Raw genomic sequence first — 11,867 nt, 5'->3', positions numbered from 1 at the left:
TGATTCTATGAGTGGAGTGTTTCTCTATAATCATACAAAGTGACATAAAAGCAAATTTCCCAGTAAATAAAGCAACTAAAATGAGTTTTATGTTTATAAATATTCAAAAAAAACTCAGACGCAAAGCACTTGGCATACTGAAATCTATAATTAATTCCATGTAATATAGTTTTTTCATCCAATAAGACCATGTCTAAACTCTGGGACATGTTTAAGAGTGTAATCTATTTTGTAAATATTCTGAATATTTTCAGACGATTGAAGAAATTAAGGAGGGGACTAGTCCAAATATTCAAAAACATATTATTGCGAGCAAGTCACTTTGTGGGGACCTGCTTGGATAAAGTTTGAATGAGAAAGCCTATTTTGAAATTCACGACAAGTTGAATATTCAACTTTATTTAATCAGTTCCTGGTGTTCTTTATTAAAGAGGGAAAAACAGTCAGGATTTACGGTATTGTCTAATGTCCCGATCCTCTTTGTAGAAAGTGCATCTATGCAGAATTTAAAGACTGTAAGCAACTTGGACGTGATGCCTTTGACATCTCAATAGCCATCAATACCTGGTCGAGGGTGAGCAGCCACTTGAGATGGCACTGGAGGGCTTTTGGTAACTTTGAACTAGAACATCGGCAGGAGTCTCCAGTGATAAACTGAAGGAGGAAAATAAATGCCAAATAGGCTGCACGAGGATAAGAAATACCAGATGGTTAATGAGTTTGTGTCTATTGCGATCGTGCACCAGGCCCCAACAGTGGCTAGGATACAGGACAGAAATCCCAATATACTTTAATTTTGTAAGACTGTGAGGAAAGGATACCTCATTCGAGGGTTGATTTCACGAAGAAATAGAGATATGGTATATTAAAATAAACTTTATTACCAACACAGCATTAAAATATCTTTAACATTACACCAGAAAATAAAACTCCTTAAACAATGTCAATTAAAACAGTGAATAGAGTAAATCTTAACTGCTATCGTTATTCCCACTCAAACAAAAAAACACACCTCAGCTCTCAATCTACTTTCAACGCAGTTAGCACTCAGGAATACCTGCATAACAGAGAGGGCTGGGTACTCTATTTAGAGAAAAAGAGATATTTTGACACTGCTTTAACGAAAAGATCTGAATCCTGTCAGAACCATGCAGAAACTGTGGCTGTACTTCTTCAGAAGCTGTTAAAGTTTGTTTCCACTCATCTTGTAAACACACTCTTCTGAACTGCTTTTGAAATAAACTGCCAATCTAGCTACAGACATATCTTTCAATTGAACTGAGATGCTTGACTTAATATAGTAATAATAATCGCTTATTGTCGTAAGTAAGCTTCAATTAAGTTACTGTGAAAAGCCCCTAGTCGCCACATTCCGGCGCCTGTTCGGGGAGGCCAGTACGGGAATTGAACCCGTGCTGCTGGCCTTGTTCTGCATTACAAGCCAGCTATTTAGCCCACTGTGCTAAACCAGCCCCTTTTGCTCACACCTCTGCTCACATATCCAGCAAACACTCAACTAAAATTACTTTTCTGCCTGACACCTTAGCTCCCCGCAGTAATTACATCATCGTAATAAGCAGAAATCTAATTAACTCCACATGTAACCCTCTTAATCCAAAAATTCCATTAGCCCAAGCTTTTTATGATGCTTTAATTGCACCCTTGGCCCTCAAAATCTTTCAACCTAGGATTCTTTAAAAGCACTACTAACCCAGGCTTTTAAGTTACTGCACCAGAAACCTATAATACAAAATATCTGAAATTCCTATATTCATCACAGTGTCACCCAGTTCAAGCTAGGAAGAGAATCTGGTGAGTGGGATTTTTCATTTTTCAGTATGACTGCAATGGGTACATGCCCTGCAACCATTGATCCTGATAATTAATGAGCAAGCCGTTTGTCGTACTGTTTTGCCTAAACAGTATAAAGTCCAAACTGGTGTGACCAATCAAATCGGCAAAGCATGCAATTAGGCAAGAGGCAGCCTCACAGGGTTTCAATATAAAGATAGGTGAATTGTTCACATTACTTGGAGCTAGCAATTCCCTTGAACAGGAAAGAGATTTTGGGTGTAGTCCACTGGCTGAATATTGGCATCCGGATGGTGGGACAATTTTCTCGCATTGTTTATTTGCATTTCTGCTTGGGAATACAGGGAAAGAACTTGAACTTAATAGATCCATTACAATATCCTTCCATTGGTCTGACCAACTCTGCCGAGCTGTCCCCATTTTACAACCAATAAGGTGCTCCAATGTCATGGAAGTATAAATTGTCTTAAACATAATAACAATGCATTTACTCAGTAAGTGCCTTATTCATAGAATTTCCAGTGCAGACAGAGGCCATTTAGCCCATCGAATCTGCACCGACTCTTGGAAAGAGCACCCTACCCAAGCCCACACCTCCACCCTATCCCCATAACCCAGTAACCCCACCCAACACTATGGGCAATTTAGCATGGCCAGTCTACCTAACCTGCACATCTTTGGACTGTGGGAGGGAACCGGAGCACCCGGAGGAAACCAACGCACACACGGGGGGGAGCGTGCAGACTCCGCACAGGTAGTGACCCAAGCCGGGAATCAAACCTGGGACCCTAGAGCTGTGAAGCAATTGTGCTAATCACTATACTACCGTGCTGCCCCCTATTTCAATATGTTTCACACATTCAATTACTTTTGAGGTGCACTGACCTATATAAGTCAACGCAACAGTGAACATGACAGAAACAGATGGATGACTGGCTAATGTGGTTTTCTGGGGCTTGTTGAAAGAAGAGAGAATGTTGGCTATCTTCACTTTTAGAAACTGCCATGCAACCATTATTGTTAACTCTATAACAGGCGGGTATCAGTTTAATATCTAGTCCAAGGAACTGCAACCACAACACAGAGGTATGTCCTTAGGTTCTGCACTGGAGTACTGGTCCAGCTTGCTCACACTTATACAGGACTTAAATGCACAACTTTCTAATCCAGCAGCATAAACTGACTTTATAGAGAGATTTCTCAGCTTCGCCTTTTTGATTGGACTAAAAAACCTGCTCCAAATATTTTATTCAGACTCTCTCCAATGTGATAATTTGATCACTCAAATGAAGAATGTTTGATTAATTTCAAATGCAGTAAGTTACTATTTAATTTGTCATTTTAAAATCAATTTGCATTTTCATTGTTTTTTTTGGTTGCCATCGTTGAGATGAGAATTTTAAAAAAATTAACAAGCTATGATCTGGAATATTCTATAATATAGATTTAATAATATTTTTCAAAGAATTGGATAAATACCTGAAAAGGATAAAACAGCAGGGCTGAGTGGGACCAAGGGTTACTCTTTCTGGATGGAATCTTCTGCCTTATGCTACGCACCAGTGTCAGTACCATTTCCAGTTTCCAACCCTGGTCAGGGTGCGTGCCTGTGAGATCTTCCCAGAGGTGACCAATTAAGAGGCTGCCTCTGGGTCCCTGAGGTTACAAACTCGATCAGAGCCTTGGAACAACAGGCACTGCCCCTGTCAAAGGGGCATCCCATGAAGGCCATCTTGATACTCCCTTTGAAGTGCTTACAATTGTCACGTGAGTGTCCCTTTAAGAAAGGTTTTTGTCTTATCAGATGGCTTCAGTGATGCCATTGTGTGGCTGGAGCTGGGCTGTGGCTCTGTGAGTTTTTACTTTCACTTTGAGTTTGGACTGGTTTGAACTGCACAGGTTGAGAGAGGTGTTTTTCTCTCTCTTCATTTTAGAAGCTGTTCTAGACTACTTGGTAACTTAAAATAGATAATTGCTTTCTGGAAGGAATTAAAATCTGCTGTTTGAAAACGGGAACAGAGTATCAATAACAAGTCGTATACCAGTGAGAATGGCGTGTGCTGGGCCATGCCTTTGAAAAGAGGTTTCTGGTTTTACTTGGATTTTGTTATTGAATTGGAACAGTTAAGGGGGAATTCATGAAGGGTTATATATAGATTACTGTAGCCGTGTGGGGTTTTTATGTTCGTAATTGATAGAAATTCTTGCTGTGTGTGTTTATACAAATGTTAACCAAGTTCTTAGAATAAAGTTTTTTTTAAATTAAGAGTGCCTAACAAGTCTGTTGAATAACACCTAAAAGGCAGGCTCTTGTGCTCATCCTAGCCAAATTCAACAGAAGGTTATAGGTCAGGTGAACTCCATAATATACTTTGGAATTTTTAAAAATCCTGGCCCATAACACAATTTAATGAAATAAACCATGACGACCCCTTCACAGGATAGTTGGCGACAGTGGCTATTCCTATTAATTGCTGTGGTTCTGATTAGCAGGGTTAGTGAAGGAAAGAGCCCGTGGCAGCATCCCCTTCAGCCCATAGACAGCAGTTAATTATCCAGATCGGCATACACACTGTTACCAGTGAGGAATGCATAGCTGGCCCAACGTCAACATCCATGAAATTCCACCTGGTCTGATCAAGCTATTTACAAGCTATCCCCATGGGACAGGGAAGATTCTGCTCTTAAACAGCCAGCACAGACATAACGGGGCTGAATGGTCTCTTCTGTGTAGTATTATTACATAATTGTATGATTCTGTGACCTATTTACACGCAGCCTTAAATTGAATGATGGGTTGGTTAGAAACCAGGAAAAGCAAGAAGCAACACGATGGAAGCTTCTGCACATTGAAACAGTACAATTTTCTTTCTTTATTTTTATAAACATAAGAGTATCCAATTATATATTTTTCTAATTAAGTGACAATTTAGCATGACCAATCCACCTAGCTTGTACATAGAATAGAATCATAGAATTTACAGTGCAAAAGGAGGCCATTCAGCCAATCGAGTCTGTACTGTCCCTTGGAAAGAGCACCCTTCCTAAGCCCACACCACCCTATCCCCGCAACCCAGTAACCCCAATAACCTTGTTGGACACAAAGGGCAATTTGGCATAGCCAACCCACCTAACATGCACATCTTTGGATTGTGGGGGTGAGACCCATGCAGGCACGGGGAGAATGTGCAAACTCCACATGGACAGTGACCCAGGGCCGGGATCAAACTTGGGACCTTGGCGGAAATAGTACAATAAAGCAATCCAAAATCTTTCTCATTATGAAGTTCTAAGATTCTGGTCAGAGGTACTGACCAGCTGCTACAGTAATGTACATGGCACAAGAAAGTTTTATATGTAATTCATTACTACTTGTTTTTATTTTCTTAGAAAGCAAAAAGGGTTTGATTAATTTCAACAATATGCAACGCAAGAAAGAAAAAACTTTAAACTCTCAACAAATACATGGATAGGATGGGTATAGAGGGATACGGCACTAGGAAATGCTGAGCGTTTTGGCCAAGGTGGTATCTAGACCGGTACAGGCTTGGAGGGCCGAAGGGCCTGTTCCTGTGCTGTATAATTCTTTCTTCTAACTGTATAAGAAGTCCCTACACAAGAAGGATCGGGCAAGACGGCAGCAGAATGGCAGTGTTACTGGACTAGAGATCCAGTGGGCCAGGTTAATGCTCTGGGGCATTGGTTCAAAGCCCAACAATGGCAGTTGGGGGATTTTAATCCAATTAATAGAAGCCTTGAATTCAAAGCTAGCATCAGTTTGGTGACCTTGAAACTATTGTCAACTGTCGTAAAAACCCATCTAGTTCATTAATGTCCTTTTGGGAAGGAAATCTGCTGTCCCTACCAGATCTGGTCGACATGCGACTCAAGACTCAACAGCAACGTGGTTGACTCTTAACTGTCCTTCTGAGATGGCCTGGCTAGCAATTCAGTTGTAGGACAATTAGGGATGGGCAACAAACACTTACCTTGTCAGCGGCACCCATGTTCCATTAAAAGGATTTTATAAAAAGGACCCATCTAGAAGGATCTCTGAAGAAGCAGCCGAACAATTCCACATAAATTTAAGAGTCGGGTACGTTATAGGTGGAGAAAGAAAACAAGTGGGGGCTGATGGCAGGAAAAGATGTGCCACTAAAAAAAGATAGGCAAACTTACCGCAGCCACTGGGCATACTGATCATCTTCATCTGTGTCAGGAATTGAATGACCCATCTTCAGTTCTCCAATCTCCAAGGCAAGTGTGTCAATCAACTGGGATGGGATGAAAAATGTCTAACGTTAGGTGGCGAAGAAGGTGAGCTCAGAGCAAGATTAGCCAGTCTGCAGAAACTTGACATTGTTAAGAACACAGAAGTATTTAGGACAGGACTGATCCTGTATTCCTGCAGACACCAATATTCCCATTAAAAGCAGATATTTGGGAATTGACTTTGAATTATTTTGGAAATACTTAAGTCAAACTGAAAATGACAGACATACACATTTCATGCAGCCTCTGAATAACATTTAATTCCGGGAAAAATCAGAGACTGAATGGAAAATGAATAGTTTTACTTTGGGTTTGCGTGCAAGCTTCACCTGTGTCTACAGTAAAAGCTGACTTGCCAGGCAATTCATTTTCCAACAAAAACATTCAGCCAGCTCATTCAAAGACATTCCCACTTCATGAGCATTACTGCAGGTTCTAGTTAAAAATGAACCAGTTGTACAAACAGCTGCAGAGCCTTTCCTTTCTTCAGATGCAATTTTCTTGAGCCGGCAAAAACTAAACTATCCATCTTAACTGGAAATCCAACTCTATCCCCAAGAATAGGCAGCGCTATAAGACTGGCAAATCGCCGATTGTCCATCAAGAGAAGGTGACTACTATTTCCCTTTCTGGCGTCAGACCAACTCTTGAATTATTCTCGGGTTATTGTCTCAATTAAGTTCCCCAGAAATGCACCCTATACATTGATCACTCTGGGTGAAGATGGATCCCCTATCAGTCCTAAATTTGTCCTTTTTCCGCTTGTCCGGCTCTTAAACCTCAATCTGGAGGATTTCATGAATTCATCCTACTCCACATTATTTTCTTCAATATACCTCAGTTGGCTTTCCTCTCGTCACTTCCTCTGAAGGCTGAGAAGCCCAAGTTTCTCCAGTCTTTTCTCATGACTTGTGTTGGCTCAGTTGGCAGCACTCAACTCTGAGTCAGAAGGTTGTGGCTTCAAGTCCAAATCAAGGACTTGGGACACTCTTGGGACATTCCAGGCTGACACGGAGGGATTGCTGGACCATTTGAGCTGCCATTTTTTGGATGAAATGTTAAATGAGGACCCTGTCTGCCTCTCAAGTGGAAGTTAATTTGAAGAAGAATGTGTGGGGGCGCGGTTAGGGCAGTAAGAATAGGGGAATGTCCTGACCAATATTTCCCCCTCAAATTAACATCACAAGAAACAGAAATCTCTGGTCATTATCACATTGCTGTTTGTCGAAGCTTGCAGTGGGCAAATTGGCTGACTGCATTAGCTGTAAAGAGCTTTGGGCCACCCTGAGGTCATGAAAGACGCTGTATAAATGCAAGTCGTTGAAACAAAAAACTTACTTTGATACTAGTGACGCTGCGGCTTAGGCGGTGAAAGCGCCTGTGCAGTACCCAGGAGATCCTGAGTTTGAAACTCAGCGGGGTCTACATGCGTTTATGATTATGGAAAGTCAGAGAGATCTGGGCGTGCAGGTCCATAGATTGTTTTTTTATTTTAGAGTACCCAATTCTTTTTTTCCAATTAAGGGGCAATTTAGCGTGGCCAATCCACCTATCCTGCACATCTTTTTGGGTTGTGGGGGTGAAACCCACGCAGACACGGGGAGAATGTGCAAACTCCACACGGACAGTGACCCAGGGCGGGGATCGAACCCGTGTCCTCAGCGCCGTAGGCAGCAGTTCTAACCACTGTGCCACCATGCCGCCCAGGCCCACAGATTTTGAAAGAGGCAACACAAGTGGACAAGGTAGTCAAGAAAGCATATGTAATGCTTGCCTTGGATGGGGCATCGAGTATACAAACTGGCAAGCCATGCTACAATTGTATAGGACCTTGGTACGGCTGCACTTGGAATATTGTGCATAATTCTGGTCGCCACACTACCAGAAGGACGTGGAGGCTTTGGAGAGGATGCAGAGGAGGCATGCCCTACCAGGATGTTACCTGGTCAGGAGGGTGTTAGCTATGCGGAGAGGCTGAATAGACTCGGACTGTTTTCATTAGAAAGTCAGAGGTTGAGGGGTGACCGTATAAAGGTCTACAAGATCATGAGGGGCATGGATAGAGTTGATGGGCAGGAACTCTTTCCCAGGGTGGAGGGGTCAGTTGCCAGGGGGCATAGGTTTAAGGTCTGTGGGGCAAAGTTTAGAGGGGATGTGCGAGGCAGGTTTTTTACACAGAGGGTGGTGAGTGCCTGGAACGCGTTGCCAGGGGAGGTTGTGGCAGCAGATAGATTAACGCCGTTCAAAAGTAATCTGGACAAATACATGGATAGGATGGGTATAGAGGGATTCGGCACAAGGAAGTGCTGAGAGTTTTGGTCAAGGTTGGTATCATGACCAATACAGGCTTGGAGGGCTGAAGAGCCTGTTTCTGTGCTGTATTGTTTTTTGTTCTTAGCCTTCAATCTCATGGCTTTCCTTCACAGAGCCTACTAGAGCTGTATATCCCCTCATGATTTGATTAAAATTAGATACAATATTTGTGGTATATTTTCAATTAGTGCATGTGCTATTTCAACACAACTTCTTCCGCCAGGTGTCTACAGTTTGACTACACAGTCGGCGGATTTGAAATATGATAGAATGATAGAACATACAGTGCTGAAGGAGGCCATTAGGCCCATCGAGTCTGCACCGACCCACTTAAGCCCTCACTTCCACCCTATCCCCGTAACCCAATAACCCCTCCTAACCTTTTTGGTCACTGAGGGCAATTTAACATGGCCAATCCACCTAACCTGCACATCTTTGGATGATGGGAGGAAACCAGAGCACCCGGAGGAAACCCACGCAGACACGGGGAGAACGTGCAGACTCCGCACAGACAGTGACCCAGCAGGGAATCGAACCTGGGACACTGGCACTGTGAAGCCACAGTGCTATCCACTTGTGCTACCGTGCTGCCCTAAATTGTTGCTCTGCAGTTAATTTTGTTTTAGCGACTGAGTTCCACCAGTTCACAAAGAGGTTTCCACAAGTATACTACGTACGCAATAAATTTAAGCTGCTTTTACACTATGATTGCAGCATTGGTGCTTTCTAGAGTGGAATGGAGTGTGGCTTCTTGCAGAACCAGGTCAGGCTTCAAACTCCAGATTTATACTTCTCCCTTAGCTAGCACAGAACAGTTGCCATATTTATTTAGTTAACATACATGCACCACAAAGTCAAAGGGTGAGATTCTCCGTTTGGATAACTATGAGCTCCCGCTGGAGCTTAATTGCAACTGATTTGCGCTCCTGCTGGGACAACAAATCAGGAAGTGATTCTCAATCCGTTGCCATGCAAATTTATGCATGGGAACGCGTGGGATTCCCAAGGGAATCCTGCCATTGGGCCATCTATTTGAGTGGGCAGTCCAACAATGAGGTCCTGTAGCTGCAATTCAGTCCCCACCCCCGGCTTTTCTGGGCCCCTTTCCCAAGTACAGGGGTGACCCGACACCCCATCCAGAGACCCCCTAAATAAAGAGACCCCCCCACAGAGACCCTCTAAAGAGACCACCAGAAGCCCCTATATAGAGACCCATCAGAGACCCTTTAAATAACGGAACTCTTCTCCCCCACAGAATCTCCCTAAATAAAGAGATCCATCCCAGATTCCCTAAATAATGGGACACCCCCCAGAGACCCCCTTAAATAATGAGACCCCCCCTCCCGTAGACACCCTAAATGAAGGGTCCCCGCACAGAGAACTCAGAGAGACCCCCTAATTAAGAGATCCAGAGACCCCCTAAATTAAGGGATCCTCCCAAGAGACCCCCTAAATAAAGAGACCCCCTTAAATAATGAGACCTTCTCAAAGACCTCCTAAATAAAAGGACCCTCCCACAGATACCCCTTAAATAAAGAGACCCCCCCAGAGACCCATTAAATAAAGAGACCCCCCACAGATTCCCCAGAAAAGAAACTCCTGTCCGAAACCCCCCCAGAAAAGAGACCCCTGTCAAGCAACCCACCCAGAAAAGAGATTCCTGCCTGGAAACTAGAGAGCAGTCCAGACAGAGGCAGTGAAGCATCGGAAATGGATTGGCAACTGCGCATTGGGAACTCCACTACTGGCGGTGGAGAACCCAGCCCAACATTTGAGACATTTCTGTCAATTGATAAAGTACCACATATATGCAATTTTTAATTGTATTTTTATAACTGTTAATGGAGCCAACCATAAAAAAGTTAAAACTGACCCAGATTTTGCAGCGAGAATAATGACGAACTAACAGCACTTCCTGTTGTTATGGAGCACATCAGACTGCAAGTTCCGCCATCCACACTTGTACAGTTAAACATGAAAACCTACAAGCTACTGTCTGGGATACCTCACTTCTTTAAGCCTCGTCTATAAACGTGTCACTGAAATCAATGCAATGCAATGCTAAGATGTTGAGGTGCTTGGCCACGAACTCATCACTAAAGATGGCGAAAAAAAGTTAGGGCTGTTGCGTTCAGTTATTTTTTAACAACAATAATTCGCCGTCACATAGCCCCTTTAACATAATAAATCATCCCAATCTTTCACACGAGCATTATGAAGAAAAATTTGACTCCGAGCCAACATCGTGGTAAACGATTACCATTGGCAAGCAACTTAACTGGCACTGAAATTTAATTTTATCAGTGTATAGCCTCATTTTTTCAGAAGGTGATTAGTGGTGGACATTTTAAGAAGATGAGAGTTATTTTACCTTTTCAGCTTCCTTTAACTCTCTCTCTCTTAACTTCTGCTGTTCCCAATCTTCATTTCGCTTTATGTACATGATTTAAATTTAATTTATACTCCTGCTTTACCTCTCCTGGCTCAGGCCCTGTGAGGAACTTCTTTGACACTAAAGAGCTTCTGAGATGTGCAAGATTTGGTCTTGAGCTGCAATGTCTTTAACACTAAACACCATCTTTGTATATCAGTTGAAGCATGTTCCAGAAACTGTAATAGGTTAACACATGAAGTACACATGATGCTGATGTAATAATGTTGTCAATCATATGACTGAAAGTAAGCGCAATCTTGAAGGAAGAGGTGCTATAGCCTCATGTAGGGATCCAGATGTGTAAATATTCGCTGTGAATAAAGAGTTACGGTTTTAAAATTTACAGACTCGAGCAGCATACTTTGATAGAACTGACAATTCCCAAAAACCCAAAACTAGACCCAACAACACAACAAAACAGGAACGGCTGCCCAAGAAATCTCTTAACTGTGTAATAATCCACAGGAGGCAGGAGTCCCGTCACCACACCAATATTTATTGCCAATAACTAGATACAAGAGCAGCTCCAAACAGTGCTGCTAGCATTCCAGTCAACTTAAGACTGGCTCACAAAGCCTGCACAGGTGCTTATTTGGGCCCCCTCAATGAGCTACCATTGAGGGAGCTCATACTCCAATTGGCCAACCAATAATGCTAATTGGAGGCCATTACAAACTGCAATTAAATTGCCTGCCGATGGCCAGTGAATAAGCTGCATCACACTTTAGTGGGTAAACTAAGTAATAAACTAAAAGCAAATTACTACGGATGCTGGAAAATGAAACAAAAACAGAAAATGCTGGAAAATCTCAACATGTCTGACAGCATCTGTGGGGAGAGAACAGAGCTAACGTTTCCAGTCTGGATGACTCTTCAGTGCTAGAGAGAACAGGAATGTGGTGATATGCATCACTGTAGATACACATGGGGTTAATGCAAGTACACGTAGACTAGCTAGAGGGAGCACTAGAGACATTACACACAGACACTCAACCAATAGGTCAGTAAGATAGTACACGACCAATGGGCATTCACG

The 11,867-nt window shown here is 42.7% G+C and overlaps 1 protein-coding gene across 3 annotated transcripts in view; it reads right to left on the bottom strand.

The window, feature by feature from the left end:
* LOC119970759 (ras and Rab interactor 2-like) overlaps positions 1-11,867 on the bottom strand; it is a 187,726-nt gene that overhangs the window by 50,034 nt on the left and 125,825 nt on the right. For all 3 annotated transcript variants that reach the window (XM_038805904.1, XM_038805913.1, XM_038805921.1), the window contains one exon: positions 5,992-6,086. In XM_038805904.1, coding sequence (XP_038661832.1) covers positions 5,992-6,086 — 95 coding nt within the window. The remainder of the gene's footprint in view (positions 1-5,991; positions 6,087-11,867) is intronic.

This window comes from Scyliorhinus canicula, chromosome 1, assembly GCF_902713615.1.
Source record: "Scyliorhinus canicula chromosome 1, sScyCan1.1, whole genome shotgun sequence".
Taxonomy (NCBI): Eukaryota; Metazoa; Chordata; class Chondrichthyes; order Carcharhiniformes; family Scyliorhinidae; genus Scyliorhinus; species Scyliorhinus canicula.
Note: the sequence above shows the minus strand (reverse complement) of the source record. Positions and strands in the feature narration are given on the sequence as shown.